This window comes from Hyperoodon ampullatus, assembly GCF_949752795.1.
Source record: "Hyperoodon ampullatus genome assembly, chromosome: 17".
NCBI lineage: Eukaryota > Metazoa > Chordata > Mammalia > Artiodactyla > Ziphiidae > Hyperoodon > Hyperoodon ampullatus.
This window is the reverse complement of record NC_136930.1, coordinates 74,933,291-74,949,759: the sequence shown is the minus strand read 5'-3', so window position 1 is coordinate 74,949,759 and position 16,469 is coordinate 74,933,291. Positions and strand designations below refer to the sequence as shown.

The window sequence follows — 16,469 nt, the reverse complement described above, 5'->3', positions numbered from 1 at the left end:
CCTTAATTTTGGATGCACAAATATGGAATAACTTGATGAAACGTGATTGTAGGGTATTGTAGCGAGAGGACCTTGTATGATTTTTCTCTTTCTTTTTTCTGACACTTGTTCTCCTGGGCCTTACAGATCCTGCACCCATTCAGCAGTGCCCAGGGCTTGCTCCGTGCTGCACTGAAGCAAAATTTGTTTATAAGGGCCTTTCCTCATCTACTCTGGGCCTCCGTTTTCTTCTCTGCACAGTGAAGGCTTAGACTAGATAAGGGTTTTTCAATATCTTTGCCACCTTTTAGAAACAGAAAACTCTCAAATCTCCCTCCCCACCCATCCCAATGCTTAAGATTTTGATACGTCCCCCAAGGGGTGACATCCCTCTTTGTTGAAAGTTGATGTGCTTTTGGTTCTTTCCAGGAGGTGCAGAAAGGACTCTGCAGAGAATTGTTGCAAGGAGGGGCCGGGGGCAGGGTGTCCCACTTTACAGTGTGAGTGCTGGGGCAGGGGCTGGGTGGGGGGGTGCGGGAGCGCCTGCGTTTAAATGCTGCTGCTCACGTGGCCTCTCTGTGATCTTACACAATGAGACAGGCTTCTCTTTCCCTCAGTTTCTTCATGTGTAAAGTTGGGGTGATATTATTTAGAGGTTTTCATGAGATAATATACACATAAGCTATTTGTGTCCTGGGTAGAAACAAGACCTGTTAGCGGGTCAGAGGTTTCTTAAGAAAAAAAAACAAAACAAAAATCTTGTTCCTGCTGCTCTGTCCAGGTGTGTCGTGAAGTTCCTGGAGGGTGAGGGTTGACTCTGAAGTCCAGCATGGGGTAGGTGGCCCCAGGATCTGTGTGCCCCAAATTGCTCCCACCTCCCTCCCCAGTCCTCTTCCCCTCAGCCCAGGGCGAAATCCCTGCCATTGGACTTACTCAGAGGTCTAGTGGAAATGGCCTTTTATTTTATTTTTTCATTTTATTTATTTATTTATTTTTGGCCTTTTATTTTTATTGTTTCACCTGGGAGGGCTGCTGTCATGATCTCTGTAGTCAGGTTCTGGTGACCCGAAGGCTATGTAATTTGGAGTTCCTAGTCAAGAAAAAGAAAACACAATTACAAATACAAAATTAGTTATAGGGCCATGGAAGGGGCTCTTGCAAGTGGGGGCCATTAGCTCTGTTAGCTTCACAGTACAGCGGCCTCTGGCTGTGAGTACCCACCCCTGTACTCTGAAGTAGGAGAGACCAGTGGGGTCAGTGGAAAGAATTACTGCGTGTCTCTCACGGGCTAGGTGTTTCCCTATTTGTACGGTGTATTCCTTATTTGATACAATGAGCTAATTTAATCTCAAAAGCCTTTTAAAAAATTAGACTTTTATTTTGAGATGTAATGTAGATTCCCATGCAGTTGTAAGAGATAATATTGAGAGAGCTTATGGACCCTTTGCCCAGTTTCCCTTAATGGTACTGTCTTGCAAAGTTATGGTACAATATTAAAACCAGAATATTGACTCACTAACCCTTTGAGGTTTGTGTTATTATCCACATTTTAACTCATGATAAAACTGGGGTTTAAAGAAGCACACAGGCCTGCCCCAGGTCACTGACGTTGTTAGTGTAGAGTCAGGGGTGGAACGTGGGCTTCACATTTCTGGGCACTGCCATTATGATGGTCTGTGGAAGGGGGCAGCATTCATTTGCTTGTTTATTCATTCATTCAGCAAACATTTATTAACTCCTATGGGCCAGATGCTTTCCAATGGGTTATCTAATTGAATTCTTCAACAGTACCGAGAATCAGGTAATGTTGTTTTCTTTCTTTCTTTTTAAATTTTTATGTGAGTATTGTTGATGTTGCTTTCTTTTTATATCTAACAAAATTCACTCAGAGAGGTTATTAAAACTCTCCCAAGGAAACACAGTTCATAAAGGCAGGATAGTAGCCGTGTATAGCCTCTCCTTCTACGTCAGGCAGTGTGCCTGGCACTTTGCATTTGCAGCCTTCCTCAATCCAGATATCTTCTTAGAAAGCAAGTTTTATTATCGCCATTATTTTTCAGTTCAGGAGCTCAAGTGGACTGGAGTCCAAGTCCAGACCATCTGATTCCATTGTGGTTCTTTTCATTCTATTCTGCTGAGGGGCTGGGGAAGCAGTTCCTTCCGTTGTTCATTCATTTATTCAGCTTTTTGAGCACTGACTCCACATCAGTGCCTGGCACCTGGCTAGGTGTTGGAAACAGAAAACAAGAGATGGCCCCTTTTCTGCAGGAGCTCCAAGCCTGGTCCAAGAGCAGGGGATTGTGATGAGAGCTGTGATAGCCATATGCAGAACTCCGAGGACAGACTGTTCCCCACAGCTTTGCTTGGGGCTTACCCTGCCTTCCAGCTGGTGGACGCCAGCATCACCGCATCCCCGAGTGCGCCGGCAGCCTGCAAAACCTGGTGCACCTCAAAGCCTCTTTTTCTCTCTGGGCAGGGTCTTCACCATGAGTGTCCCTGACTACATGCAGTGTGCTGAGGACCACCAGACTCTCCTCGTGGTGGTCCAGCCCGTGGGGATCGTCTCGGAGGAGAACTTCTTCAAGATCTACAAGAGGATCTCGTCCGTGAGCCAGATCAGCGTGCGCGACTCGCAGCGCGTGCTCTATATCCGCTATCGGCACCACTACCCGCCCGAGAACAACGAGTGGGGCGACTTCCAGACCCACCGCAAGGCCGTGGGCCTCGTCACCATCACGGACTGCTTCTCGGCCAAGGACTGGCCGCAGACCTTCGAGAAGTTCCACATGCAGAAGGAGATCTACGGCTCCACGCTCTACGACTCGCGGCTCTTCGTCTTCGGGCTGCAGGGCGAGATCGCCGAGCAGCCGCGCACCGACGTGGCCTTCTACCCCGGCTACGAGGACTGCGGGACGGTGGAGAAGAGGGTCGAGGACTTCATCGAGTCGCTGTTCATTGTGCTTGAGTCCAAGCGTCTGGACAGGGCCACGGACAAGTCCGGGGACAAGATCCCGCTCCTCTGCGTCCCCTTCGAGAAGAAGGACTTCGTGGGACTGGACACGGATAGTAGGTAAGTGTGCCTGGAGCCCAGGCTCCTCAGCGTGGGCTGCTTCCCGACATCCAGAAGGGCAGAAGCAAGTGGGAGCGTAGGCTTGCAGCGGGGGGAAAAGGGTGCAGTCCACTGGTCTTCAGGCTCTTAAAATGGGGGCGCCTTTGGTTCAGGGACGTCCTGTTAGGGTCCGTGTGGACACTTACTGCCCCTTTTCAGCTGGGAGCCCCGGTGGGACCCCCTGGAGCGCTGTCCGGTAGGGTAGCCACTGTCACTGAGACTGGAGGAGGCTGGTCTGAGCCGGGACGTGCTGTAGGTAAAATGCACGTCAGATGCTGAGAGCTAGTCTAGGAAAAAGAAGGTAAACTATCTCAGTATTTCTTTTTTTATTGATTACATGCTGAAATAACACTTTACATGTATTAGATTAAATAAAACACGTTATTAAAATCAGTTGCGAGTGTTTGGTTTTCACTTGTTTAAATGTGCAAACTAGAAGACTTTATTTACGTGGCTCACGTTGTCTTCCTGTTGGACAGCGCTGCCCCCCCGGCACAGTGTGAAGACTGTTACTCAGCCTCCTCCCTTCAATGTGCAGATGAGGTGCTGAGCGCGGAGAGGCGGCCGAATGAGGTGCTAACTGAGCTGGGGGTCGGGCGTGCCTCCTGCCTCCTGGTCCCCGGGCGCCTGCAGGGCTCAGGTCCTCCTCCTGCCAGGCGGCCACGCCACGGCAGCGCCAGAGCCCCCGCTTGTGCTTAGGGTGTCAGAAATGCCACAGGGGCTTCCCACAGAGCTCCCCACGCAGTGTGTTCATGGTTTCTGTGTCTCAGGGAGTGTCAGACAGAGCAGGGAAAGTTCAGTCCTCACTTTGTCCCTGTGATTAAGTCACCAGAATGGCAGACGAGCTCTGCTGGGCCGTCTGCTTCCCCTCTCTGCCCTCTGCTCTGCTTCCCCGTGTGGCCAGTGCGGTGTCCCTCCTGCAGGAGGAGATGAGACGCACGCCTTTGCCGAGAGGTGGTCCCCTTTGCTGGGGAGGGCGCGGGTAGCTGTGTCACTCCTGGCCTTGGGCCCTGGGCCCTGAGTCTGCCCTCCCTGCTCTGTACAGGTCGCACGATGGTCTCCCAGGTGAGGATGGGGGACATGGCGTGGGTGCCACAGTGCCCGCTGCAGAGCAGGTGCTCAGGGTTTCCTGAACTTACCTAAGGTCAGACCCGACTTTCTGGTTGTTGATAAGTTAGAGGAGAAGATGTCACAGAATTGAGGAAAAAAGTCCAGGCAGCCCTACGCGTGAGAGGCACAGAGTCCCCGAGCCACTGCTGCAGGTGGCGCCTGGCAGGGTCTGGAGGAATTTTCATTTCCTCACCCGGACACGTCTGTGTGGTCTAAGGAAAGGGCAAGGCATGTCGTACCCGTGACCGTACTTAGTTTACGCAGGACCCTGTGAGCTACACGCCAGCGCTCCCCTTCAGCTCCTTGGAGCCGAGGTGGCAAGGGTTAGGAGCCCAGGCACCGCCGAGGGGCGGAGCTGCCAGCACCAGGCCCGCTCCCGGCCGGCTCGTCCCCGCACCTGTTGCCTTCCGCTGAGCCCCGGGCGTCAGGTGCGGTGGATGCCGTGGTGATCGTCCCTCACAAGGTGGGGCCTCATGGGCACACAGCATCACAGTGCCTGCGGCCTCGGCAGGGACTGCCTTCCCCTCCCTGGACAGACCGGTGGGTGAGTGGCTGAAGCCAGGAACCCTGCCCTGACCCCGTGACCAGTGCCGTATCCTTGCCAAACGAGGCACTGCCGACATTTCTGCCCATCAGCTTCTTGGCTTTGAGGTTACAGACCCACCAGAGAAGGCCAGTTTGTTTTTGCCTTTTGAAATCTGTGCTCACAATTGGGCAGGAATAACTAGTTTCAGGATACTGTGCTTGGTGCACGGTGGCTGATCCTATTCCCAAGTGTTTACGCAGAGCAAATGAAACCTCCCTCCTGGTGGGTCCATTCTGTTCTCGCCGGTACCATAAACACTCAGCCATCATATGCACTTCAGTGGGATAATGATGCCAGTGACCTCAACTCAGACACATTCTCCTCCAGTCACTGTTCATCCCTTGTTGCTTTCACTGGTCCCAGTTATCTAAGTTTTAAACCAGCAGTTAGGTGCAGGGACGGAGCCTGACTCTCCTGCGGCTCTTGGTAGGGGCGATAAAAAGTGGCCAACCTGAAATGAGATTGCATTGTGTGGCTCAAAAGGAAACGTCTAGATGTAGGTGGAGTTTTGGTTTGCGGCGCTGACAGGCTCCACGGCAGGTGCCGCCAGCCTGAGGCCCCAGCCTTCCCAGGGGCCGTAGGTGTGGGTGGGCTTTACTGAACGTCCGCGTGTGCCCCTGGCCTCATCAGAGCCCACGTCAATTCTTGACCATGCCGTCAAAGTTATTTTTGTTCTGGTGTGTTTCTAATTTTTGCTTGTTCCTCTTTCTTTTCTTTTCCTTTGTTCTTTTTCTCTCATACCGCCCTGTGAGTATGTTGTTGGGTCTGAAAAGGTAGGCTGTGAACGTGTTACATTGAAAATAGCTAGATTTCCCTCTGTGCTGCCTTCTTACCGCCTTCATCGCTTTAAAAAACAAAAACTTAACTGCTGCCTTGATCCATGTATTATCCTGGTCATCTTTTTATTTTCTAATTTTTTCGAATTTTCGCTGTTTTAGCACATAACCCACTGGTGTTTGATAGCTATTCAAACACTTGCTTTGGGGAACCTGTTTGGTCTTCCTTATATTTGGTGACAAATGAGCCCTTATTAATTTTTGTTTGTTTGTTTTGAGGAAGTGAGTTGCTAATTGATTTAAGCGGCTGCCGCGGGGTTTCCACGGGATATTTTAACTTGGAAGTCAAAGTCTGCCACGCCTTGCTTGATTCTGGCTTTTAAATGAGCGCATTAGGCCTGCGGTTCTTGGCTGTCGCTGGTGATGTGCATGGTGGTGCTTACTGGCCAGTGGTCACCGGTGAAGAGGTGACTGGCTTGGGGGTCTGCTGGCCGTGGAGGGACGCTGTTGGAGGAGCGGACACCAGGTTTACTTTTGCTTTCACCTTGACCGTGCAAGTTACTTTACTTTGTTTGAGCAACTTTCCGTCATAAAGGGGCAGAGGCTAGTCTAAAATCTATGCCACTCTTTTGCCCCCTTTATGAGGGCAGGTTTTCTAGGTATCAGAAAAATATGTCCTTCTCCTAAATAGCTAGTTCGTTTGGATCTGGTGGACACAAGGACCTCTCTAAGTGACCATGGCTTCCTCTCTGCTTTAGCCAATAAGTGTTCAGAGCCAGGTCTGTGGTTTACCTTAGCCGATGTATAGGCCCTACCTGCACCAGCCTTTACTTTTAACCCATGTTGGCAAGAAATAGCTGATTCTTTATTTGTTGAGGCTAATGTCTGCCACTCATGGGCATGTCATTAGTTTGCAACTCCATCACCCGAGGTCAGCTGTGAAGGGAGACGCTTTGGCTGACCTAGGACCTTGCGTTCTTCCCCCCGGTCCATATCACCCCTGGGGAAGGGTTTTGCCACACTACCATGCTGGCCAGGAGGCCTTGTTTCTCCTTTAATGCTCTGGTCCAAACGTGGACCCTTCATCTTTCATCGAGATAGGCCAGACTTTCTGCAAGGCTCCATCACATTCTGGGGTGGGGGGGACAAAACAGCAGTAAGTGTAGCAAGTGCAAGAAGTTGAGGTCATCTGGGTTGGAAAACATAGGGTGGGATCCTGTGATGGCTGGGCTGTGCCCTGGATGCAGGGCCTTTCCCATGGCTCCCTAGACTCAGAAGCTGGAGTTGAAGTGGCGTGGCAGTCGGGAGAAGGTGGGGTCTTCTGGGAGGGAGGGAGGAAGGCCTGCGGTGGTATGGAGCCCTGCCGGTCCAGTGGACTATCTTCCCCACGGACACAAGGCAGATCAGACGGGATCGGAGGACGGAGGGGATGGGCCTTGGGAGGAGGGGCTGATGTGTGGGAGGGTTGTTGGATAGTTCTGGAATAGTCTTTCCCCTCAAAATAGACTTGAAAAAATCCAGATCTCTTAAGAACATTGATAGCTACTATGCAGGAAGCAGTTCTTTTTTGATCCTTCTAAGGGTAAGGCACTACACGGGTGGATACAAAGAATAGGACAGTCTATCCCAGGGGCTTGATACTTATTAGGGGGAATATGCAAGTTTATAAGGGGAGAAGGGTGGGGCAGGGAAACTAGCAAGGCTCTGTATCAGGCACCAGTCAGCCTCCCCACCTACATATTTAACTCATGACACATCGATGCCATCTGAGGTGGGTGGTAGCAGCCCCCTTTTCCAGAGTGGGAAGCCTTCTCAGAGAGGTTAGTTCATTAGCCCAGCATCACAGGGCTAGTAAACGCTGTAGCAGCATTCAAGCACGGCCTTGTCAGGCTTTCAAGGATGTGTTCTCACTACTAATTCTGTTACCTCCCTGTTACGTCTGGAATGGTAAAGCGGATCAGTTTTGTAGCCTTTCAGAAAAAGTCTCTGACTTAAGTGCTGCAGGTCTATTTCATGAAGCTCAGACTTGTCTGATGGTTAGGAAGCATCAGCGTGCTTTACATCCCAGGGTTGAAGGTCTTCATTTCACTCCAATGATGACATGCTTGCAAATGACACACAGGTGCAAAATCAGACTTAGAAACTTCCGAACTTGAAATGGAAACCGTCCAGCCCTCCCTTGATCTGCTTTCCTCAGCAGAATGTAACTGTGCCGCAGGGTAGGCCTGGGCTTTCTCTATGGAGTGAAGGTTAAATATCCAACGTTAGCATAAAACAGTTCAGATGGAGGAAATCGACACTGATGATTTATTGGAAGATTTCATAAGACCAGATGCAGAATCAGCTAATGGCCCATATACTATCTGAAATTGAGTACAGAACATTGCATTTCTTATTTTCTATTCAGAGCTGTCTTACAACATAAAGTTGTCTACTTTGGAACTTCAGCTCCACCAAAGGGGCGCCTGTCAGTGTGTTTATGCGCAATGCACATAATCTAGGTTTCCTCAGTCCATAATATGCTAGTGCAAAATCATGGGCTGTAGCTATCACTTAATTATGCAAATATCTTTAAAGCTATATAACACCAAAAAGAAAAAATAAGATTACCTTTATCAAAGTTCCTTTGGATTTTAATTGCAAACTATTGTTGAGCAGCTCTGGTTTTCCTTTGGATTTGAATATATACATTCTTTGCATGTAAATTAGTTTTTGGATTAGAATATACCAAGCCCTTTTTTTCCACAAGCCACATAAATAGTACCCAAATTGCACACATATGAAACATTTTCTTCTTTTATCTGATCAGAAGTCATGAGAATAATACAGCGTATATCTGTAGTTGAATTGTCCTCAGTGTAAAGTGCAGTGTGAACGCCTTCTGTGACAGTGCTTGAGGCTGTGTGTTAGGTGTTTTTGCACAGCTTCTAGAAAGGATGCCTTTCCCTTTATCTGGGGAGGCTGGCAGGTCTTTGCCTGTGATTTAGTTATGATTGATTTGAGGCCATTATGACTTAGGGGTTATCGGGTTTTTCATTTTTCTATCAATCCTTATTTCCAGTTCCTTTAACCCAGTGTTTATAACTTGTAAGAGTAATGAAATAACTCTTTGAAGTATTTAGAGCATATTCACATTTTTGGCTAAGTTCTATTGCTCATGGCTTTGAAATTCACCATTAGTTTTGAAATTTACAACAAATTATGGCATATTTTGAATATTTGCATTTTGTGTTAATGTTACATTTATTTGCCACTGTGGCTTCATGTTGTATTTTTCTTCGTCATACTGTTTGCTTGTATGTTTTTTTTTTCCTTATCCATAAGCATATTCAATGGTCACACAATGTGACTATTCTAATAATGTATATATAAGAACTCTGAACTTTTAGAGAGACTTAAAAAACGTGACATTACCATTTTCAAATGATTCGTGAAAGAAGGATCCATGTCTTTTTGGAAAAAGAATTTTGATGAGAAAGCTTATATTCTAAATTCCAAAATTGGCTTAAAATATTTTAGTTTAAAGTATTTTGTAGTTTAGCTGACTACAAATCGAATTGTCTTAATTCCTTTATCTGTTTCTTACTGTGTTTTCAAAGGATTGGAACAGAATTGCTCATAATCTGGAGATGACCCAGTCTTGGGGCATATAGTACTTCGAGAGTTAAATACTTTAATTTATATAAATCTGTGATAGAGTTTTGTTTGTATGGTATTTTGGAGATTTTCTCCAAAGTATTAGGGTTCATTCTATTTTTATATAATTTAGAATATACTGTTTTGTTGTTTTGTTGTTTATTTTTATATTTTTTATATTGTTTTCGTATGACCTTAATATGAAAAACTATGAGCATATTTAGCTGACTCCTTTTTGTAAAAATCCTGTATTTTCAAAACCAAGTGTTTCTGATCACAATGATTGCACTTTTTATTTTTGAAAATGTTCTGGGCTACATTTTGCTACAGTAGATGTGCACCTTTGTCAGCTCATACAAAGATGTAATAATTTACCTTTTTTGGAGAGTTAAGACAGGATGCTTTAAAGCAAATTTTTTTTTTTTTTTTTTTTTTTTTTTTTTTTTTTTTTTTTTTGTGGTATGCGGGCCTCTCACTGTTGTGGCCTCTCCCGTTGCGGAGCACAGGCTCCGGATGCGCAGGCTCAGCAGCCATGGCTCACGGGCCCAGCCGCTCCGCGGCATATGGGATCCTCCCAGACCGGGGCACGAACCCGTATCCCCTGCATCGGCAGGCGGACTCTCAACCACTGCGCCACCAGGGAGGCCCTAAAGCAAATTTTAATCTAACAGGACAGGAGTAGAGTCTACTGAAAAAAAGTCTGATTCAGAATCTATTGAGTCAACATCATGGTGGTATTTGTAAACCGAGCCACGTATTAAAAGTCCACAGTCGTGGTAATGGAGGAGGAAAATGTGCATTTGGATGCTGAGTTCTTTTCTGGTTAGAACAGGAGGACACAGCAAGGAAGCAGGCCAAGCACTGCCCACCTCTGGGAGGGAGAGGCCCACAGGTGCAGAGGTTGGAGGCAGGGAAGGCTTCCTTGAGAAACTGAGTTGAAATGAGCCCTAAGGTGAGTGGGAAGTAGCTAGACCGAAGGGTCAGGTGGCCCCTGCGGTCACTGGGGACCTCGGTACTGTGGTAAGGCTGGGGAATGCAGGAGGCAGTGGCGGGGCGGGCTGGGGCTAGAACTGTACTGGGGAAACTTTGAAGGCTTTGAAGTGAGGGAGTGACCTAATCAGATTTGTGCTTTGGGAAGGCCACTCTGGCTGTGTGTGTGAGTGTGTGTGTGTGTGTGTGTGTGTGTGTGTGTGTGTGTGTGTAGCAGGGATGAAGGGGAGGGTGGTACAGGGTGGGAGGGTCATTAGAAGACCATTAGAGGGCTGTTGAGGTGACCAGTGGGGGAGGGATGATGGCAGGGTGTGCTTGGGGATGGCGGGGCAGTTTAGATGCAGTATTTTCTTACGGGGAGGGCTTGTTGGCGGGGGCCATCCTAGCAGCGCCTTGTGGCTGGGAAGAAAACAGATGGAGGACAAGCCGACTTTCCTCTTCTCTCCTTCCCTGTGTTATGTGATGATCTTAGTTCAGCGAACATTTGGAACAGAAAAGCTACATTCCAGAGTTAGATTTGATGGGATTTAAGTTTGTATTGAGATCTGTACTTTCATTTAGCTAGAAACTTCACATCTTTTGGATTAACATAGGGGTTTTTTTTCTTGATAAGATTGCTTTCTTGGTGAGAGGAAATTTAATACAGCTGCTGTTTTTCTTGAAAAATCTTTTAAGAAATTTAATATTCAAAAGAATAGGACTATTTAAAAATGATAAAGCAAGATTTTGGTATAGTTTCTTTGGTTTCTGAGTTGGTACAGAGTTAGAAGCTTTTGCATTATTTAATAGCACATCCTTGCCAATATTTAAAGAGCTGTTAGCGAGGATCCCAGGCCCCACCTCTCAAAGTATCATTAAAGCTTGCTCTGAAATAGTGACGATAAAGGTCTTGTTTGCAAAAGCCAAACAGTTGGCTTATAATATGCAGCATATATCTCTTTATAAAATAATAATAGGTTTGAGGTTAAGAAGGTGGAAGATAATTGATTTTTTTAAAAAGCTGAAACATAAACTTTCTTGTGCTAATGTTGTGATTGGAAAATTTGAAAAGAGAAAGCCTGCTCCAATATTATCCACGTGAAATACATGTATCCTATTAGGTTTAAAAAATAACTTTGCTCATAAACTGGCAATGATGGTGGCTGGCTTTCAATTGTGGAGCCTAAGGTTGCCTTCTTAGCATTTTTTTATAGTGAGGGAATTGAAAAGTGCTTAGCCAGTGTGCTTTTGGGGCAGAAGTCGGGCATTAGCAATGATACATTTCCGTGCATTTTACTTTATAGACATTACAAGAAGCGGTGCCAAGGGCGCATGCGGAAGCATGTGGGGGATTTGTGCCTGCAGGCTGGGATGCTGCAGGATTCCCTGGTCCATTACCATATGTCCGTGGAGCTGCTTCGCTCAGTGAATGACTTTCTGTGGCTTGGAGGTAAGGTTATCTGATGAAGATGATCACATATGTAATTACAGCAACTGCTACTTGAAATAAGAGAAAACCTAGAAACAATGGCTCTAAAAACATATGGAGAGGGAGGGGAAGCCGTCAGCTGAGCTGGTTGCAGTGGGGAGTCTTCCGGGGTAACTGTCTCACCTTATCTCCTGCTACTTTCCCACCCAGCCCTGCACTGCAGCCCGGCTGAAGCAAGCATGCACTTTCCTCAAAAACACACTGAATTTCCTTGTTTTTTTTTTTTTTTTTTTTTTGTGCAGTACGCGGGCCTCTCACTGTCGTGGACTCTCCCGTTGCGGAGCACAGGCTCCGGACGCGCAGGCTCAGCGGCCATGGCCCACAGGCCCAGCTGCTCTGCAGCATGTGGGATCTTCCCAGACTGGGGCATGAACCCGTGTCCCCTGCATTGGCAGGCAGACTCTCAACCACTGTACCACCAGGGAAGCCCTTTTTTTTTTTTTTTTTTTTTTAAAAAGTACATCTTGCCCTCTGCTTAGAATGCCATTCCCCATGTCAGTCACCTCTTACACTCATTCTTCAAAACCTCTTCCATAGGTCAGGTGATGAATGGATGAACAAAATGTTTCTCCATATAGTGGAACATTATTCAGACATAAAAACAGATGAGATACTGATACCACTACAACATGGACGAACCCTGATTACATCATGTCAAGTAAAAGGAGTCAGACACAAAAAGCCACATATTATATGATTCTGATTATCTGAACTGTCCAGAATAGGCAAATCTAGAGGCAAAGAGCAGATTACTGGTTGCCTGGGGCAGGGCAGAGGGGGGAATGGGGAGGGACTGCTGGTGGGCATGGGGTTTCTTTGGGGTGATGAAAAGGTTCTGGAATTAGATAGTGGTAAGGGTTGCACAGCTGTCAATATTCAAAAGCTCCTGAATCGTACACTTTTAAGTGGGTGAGTTTTGCGGTATGTGAATTATATCTCAATTAAAAAAATGTAAAAAAAAGAAAACCTGCTTCCAAGGACAGCCTCTTCTGACCCCTCCATGCAGTGGGTGCCCGCGGGTCTTGTACAGAATCCTGTCTGCATGGAGTTTACCCTCTGTGCTGGGACTGCCTGTTTGCGTGTTTTTCTCCTTCAGGGGCTATGTCCTGGAGGTGAGAGTGGGAGGCGTGGTCTGTGTGTGTCCATCATCTAGTATATTGTAGATGTTCTGTGAGTGCTTGTTAAATAAATGTGGCACGAGTGAGGGCTGAAACAGGGTCCTTTCCTGGAAGAGGCTGACAGCTCAGTCAGAGGGCCCGTCAGCCACTGTGGTAAATACAAGTCAGAAAGAAGTAACCAGGTTCTTCAGTGGAAGATCAACAGCATCCTATAGGACACAAAATATAAATTCTTAAAATGGACTTAAATTTCATAATTTGGCTTCTTAAAGAGGATAGGGAGATAAAAGTGAGAAAGAGAAGGAATAGATGGAAAAGAAACAAGAAACAGATAAAGGATTAAGTAGGAGGGGAAAGGTGAATAGGAGTTTTACTTTGCTTTCTTGAAGGAGAGGTCTGTAATGACTTGCCGTGGACTGGCAGAGTAGAGCCGAAGGTTGGGTGCTTCTCCGGGAAGAATGCCACCGGGCACCTGACCCACACAGTGATAATGGGCAGGTCAGGTTCCTGTGAAGGCTGGGTGGAGTGGGTGGTGCCGGGTGCTGCCAGCTTATTTGACTCTTGGTCCCTTAGAAACGCACAGTGGGGTTTCCGGGGGGCTCCAGGACGTGTGACATCACAGCAGATTGAAGGCAGAAGCAGGTGTGAGAATCTTGTCTCACAAGATTCTCGAGTATCTGGCACACTTGTCTCGGGCCAGACATGAAAGAAATTTCATGTAAAATTGTAAAAATGCAAACAGTGCCCCTCCTCCAGCATATTGTTTTTGTTTTGAAACGTAGTTGTTGTTCATAAAAATTTAACATGGTCGGGACTGCCCTGGTGACGCAGTGATTGAGAATACACCTGCCAATGCAGGGAACACGGGTTCGAGCCTTGGTCTGGGAAGATCCCACATGCCACGGAGCAACTAAGCCCGTGCACCACAACTACTGAACCTGCGCTCTAGGGCCCGCGAGCCACACTACTGAGCCCACGTGCCACAACTACTGAAGCCCTTGCGCCTAGAGCCTGTGCTCTGCAACAAGAGAAGCCACAGCAATGAGAAGCTTGTGCACCACAATGAAGAGTAGCCCCCACTTGCCACAACTAGAGAAAAGCCTGCACACAGCAATGAAAACCCAACGCAGCCAAAAAAAACAAAAACACCCCTTTAAAAATTTAACATGGTCAAGATGGCATACTAGGAGGATGCGGAATTTGCGTCTCCTCACAGCTTGGGCACCTACCAGGCGCCGGTGGGGGACCACGGACACCTAAGGGGACGGGCGGAACCTCCAGCAACCGGCTAGGATGTGGGGCGTGGGGGGAGTGAAGGAGGAGGAGAAGTGGAGGTGGGACGGGACTGGAGCCCCTGAGGGGTAGCTCGGGGAGGGGAAGGGACCCCGCGCCCGAAGGGGGAAATTGGGGAACCATTGGGAGGGCAGAGGATCAAAAGGGAGCCAGGTTTCCCCTGCCCACTTGGGCCCCTGGGAACCTGCTGAGATCCCGGGCCTGATCCTCTGAGCACCAAGGCCCCCTCCAGCCACATGGGTCCTGAGGGAGTGGGAGGGAGGGAAGGGGGAGCAAAAGTAAAGGCCGGACCTGCGGGACCAGCACCCCTGAGGGCGGCTGGGGGAGGGGAGGAGTTCCTACACCCAGCGGGACCCACCCACGGTTAGGGGTCCAGTGGGGATGGGGGAGACCCTGGGGGAGACAGTGGGGAAGGGGCACGAAGGAACGGAAAGGAACACAACCAGTGCTTTCCCTGTCCACCTAGGCATCCGGAAGCCTGTTGGGCCCCCAGGCCTAATCCTCTGCCCTCGGAGCCTCCCTCCTGCGGCGCAGAGCCCAAGCCCCACCCCTACACCCCCACCCAGGGCCCCACCTCTACACTCGGAGACCCCCTCTGAGACCCCCTCCAACATGCTGGGCCTAATCCCCACCCACACACCCTCACTCAGGGCCCCACCTCCAAACTCCTGGAACCCCACGCTCCAGAGACCCTCCTTTCCACGTGCTGCGGCTCCCCTTCTGGCAGGTCCTAAGCAGAGGCCCTGCCCCACGCTTGAACGTCAACCCCCCACCCGCCTAGGTCCCGCCCCACCCTAAACCCCGCCCCGGCTAAGTTCCACCCCCACCTAAACGCCACCCCGAGAGCTAAGAGTTATTTGTTTTTCCTCTTTTAGATTGGGGTTCTGTTTTACCTTGTTGATTCACTGTTGTTGATTCTTTTATATTTTTATTTTTCCAAATCTTTTGTTTTTCTATTTTTATTTTTATTCTTTATACTTTGTTATTTTTCTCTCCTTTTGGCTTGTTCCCCCTCCCCCTTTTTTTTCTTCTTTTTTCTGTTGTGGTTTCATTTTACCTTGTTGCAGTTATTTCAATTATAGTTTTATTTTTCCTAATATGTTTTTTATCTTTCTAATTTTATTTTGTTTTTTATTCTTTGATATTGTACTGCTCCTTTTTTTCTTTCTTTCTGTTTTTTTTTTTTTTTAACTGCGCCACGAAAATTGCAGGATCTTGGTTCCCAGGCCGGAGGTTGGGCCCGAGCTCGTGTGGTGGGAGCTCCGAGTCCAAACCACTGGACTAACAGAGAACCTCAGACCCCAGGAAATATCAATTGGAGTGAGGCCTCCTGGAGGTCCTCATCTTAGCACCCGGCCCCGGCCCTGTCCAACTGCCTGCAAACTCCAGTGCTGGATGTCTCAGGCCAAACAAGCAGTAAGACAGGAATACAGCACCACCCATCCAAAAAAAAAAAAAAAAAAAAAGAAAAGAAACGACAGCAAAATATGATACAGACCAAGGAGCAAGGTAAAAACCTACAAGACCAAATAAATGAAGATGAAATAGGCAAGCTACCTGAAAAAGAATTCAGAGTAACGATAGTAAAGATGATCCAAAATCTTGGAGCAGAATGGAGAAAATACAAGAAACAAATAACAAGGATCTAGAAGAACTAAAGAGCAAACAAACAGTGATGAACAACACAGTTACTGAAATTAAAAATGCTCTACAAGGAATCAATAGCAGAACAACTGAGGCAGAAGAATGGATAAGTGAGCTGGAAGATAAGATGGTGGAAATAACTGCCAGGGAGCAGAAAAAAGAAAAAAGAATGAAAAGAATTGAGGACAGTCTCAGAGACCTCTGGGACAATAGTAAATGCACCAACATTCGAATTATAGGGGTCCCAGAAGAAGAAAAGAAAAAGAAAGGGTCTGAGAAAATATTTGAAGAGATTATAGTTGAAAACTTCCCTAACACGGGAAAGCAAATAGTGATTCAAGTCCAGGAAGCACAGAGAGTACCATACAGGATAAACCCAAAGAGAAACATGCCAAGACACATATTAATCAAACTATCAAAAATTAAATACAAAGAAAAAATATTAAAAGCAGCAAGGGAAAGGCAACAAATAACATACAAGGGAATCCCCATAACATTAACAGCTGATCTTTCAGCAGAAACTCTGCAAGCCAAACGGGAGTGGCAGGACATATTTAAAGTGATGAAAGGGAAAAACCTACAACCAAGATGACTCTACCCAGCAAGGATCTCATTCATATACGACAGAGAAATTAAAACCTTTACAGATAAGCAAAGGCTAAGAAAATTCAGCACCACCAAACCATCTTTACAACAAATGCTAAAGGAACTTCTCTAGGCAGGAAACACAAGAGAAGGAAAAGACCTACAAAAACAAACC

At 47.3% G+C, this 16,469-nt stretch overlaps 1 protein-coding gene across 7 annotated transcripts in view; it reads left to right on the top strand.

The window, feature by feature from the left end:
- Nucleotides 1-2,465: 2,465 nt before the first annotated feature.
- Nucleotides 2,466-16,469, top strand: part of TRAPPC9 (trafficking protein particle complex subunit 9) — a gene marked incomplete at its 5' end in the record, with an annotated part of 502,410 nt that continues 488,406 nt past the window's right edge. For 5 of the 7 annotated variants that reach the window (XM_079722455.1, XM_079722457.1, XM_079722458.1 and 2 more), the window contains 2 exons: nt 2,466-3,049; nt 11,470-11,615. In XM_079722455.1, the coding sequence (XP_079578581.1) occupies nt 2,466-3,049; nt 11,470-11,615 (730 nt within the window). Of the gene's footprint in view, nt 3,050-5,537; nt 5,558-11,402; nt 11,616-16,469 lie in introns of those variants that run through there. The other 2 variants (XM_079722453.1, XM_079722459.1) reach the window with 2 other exon arrangements.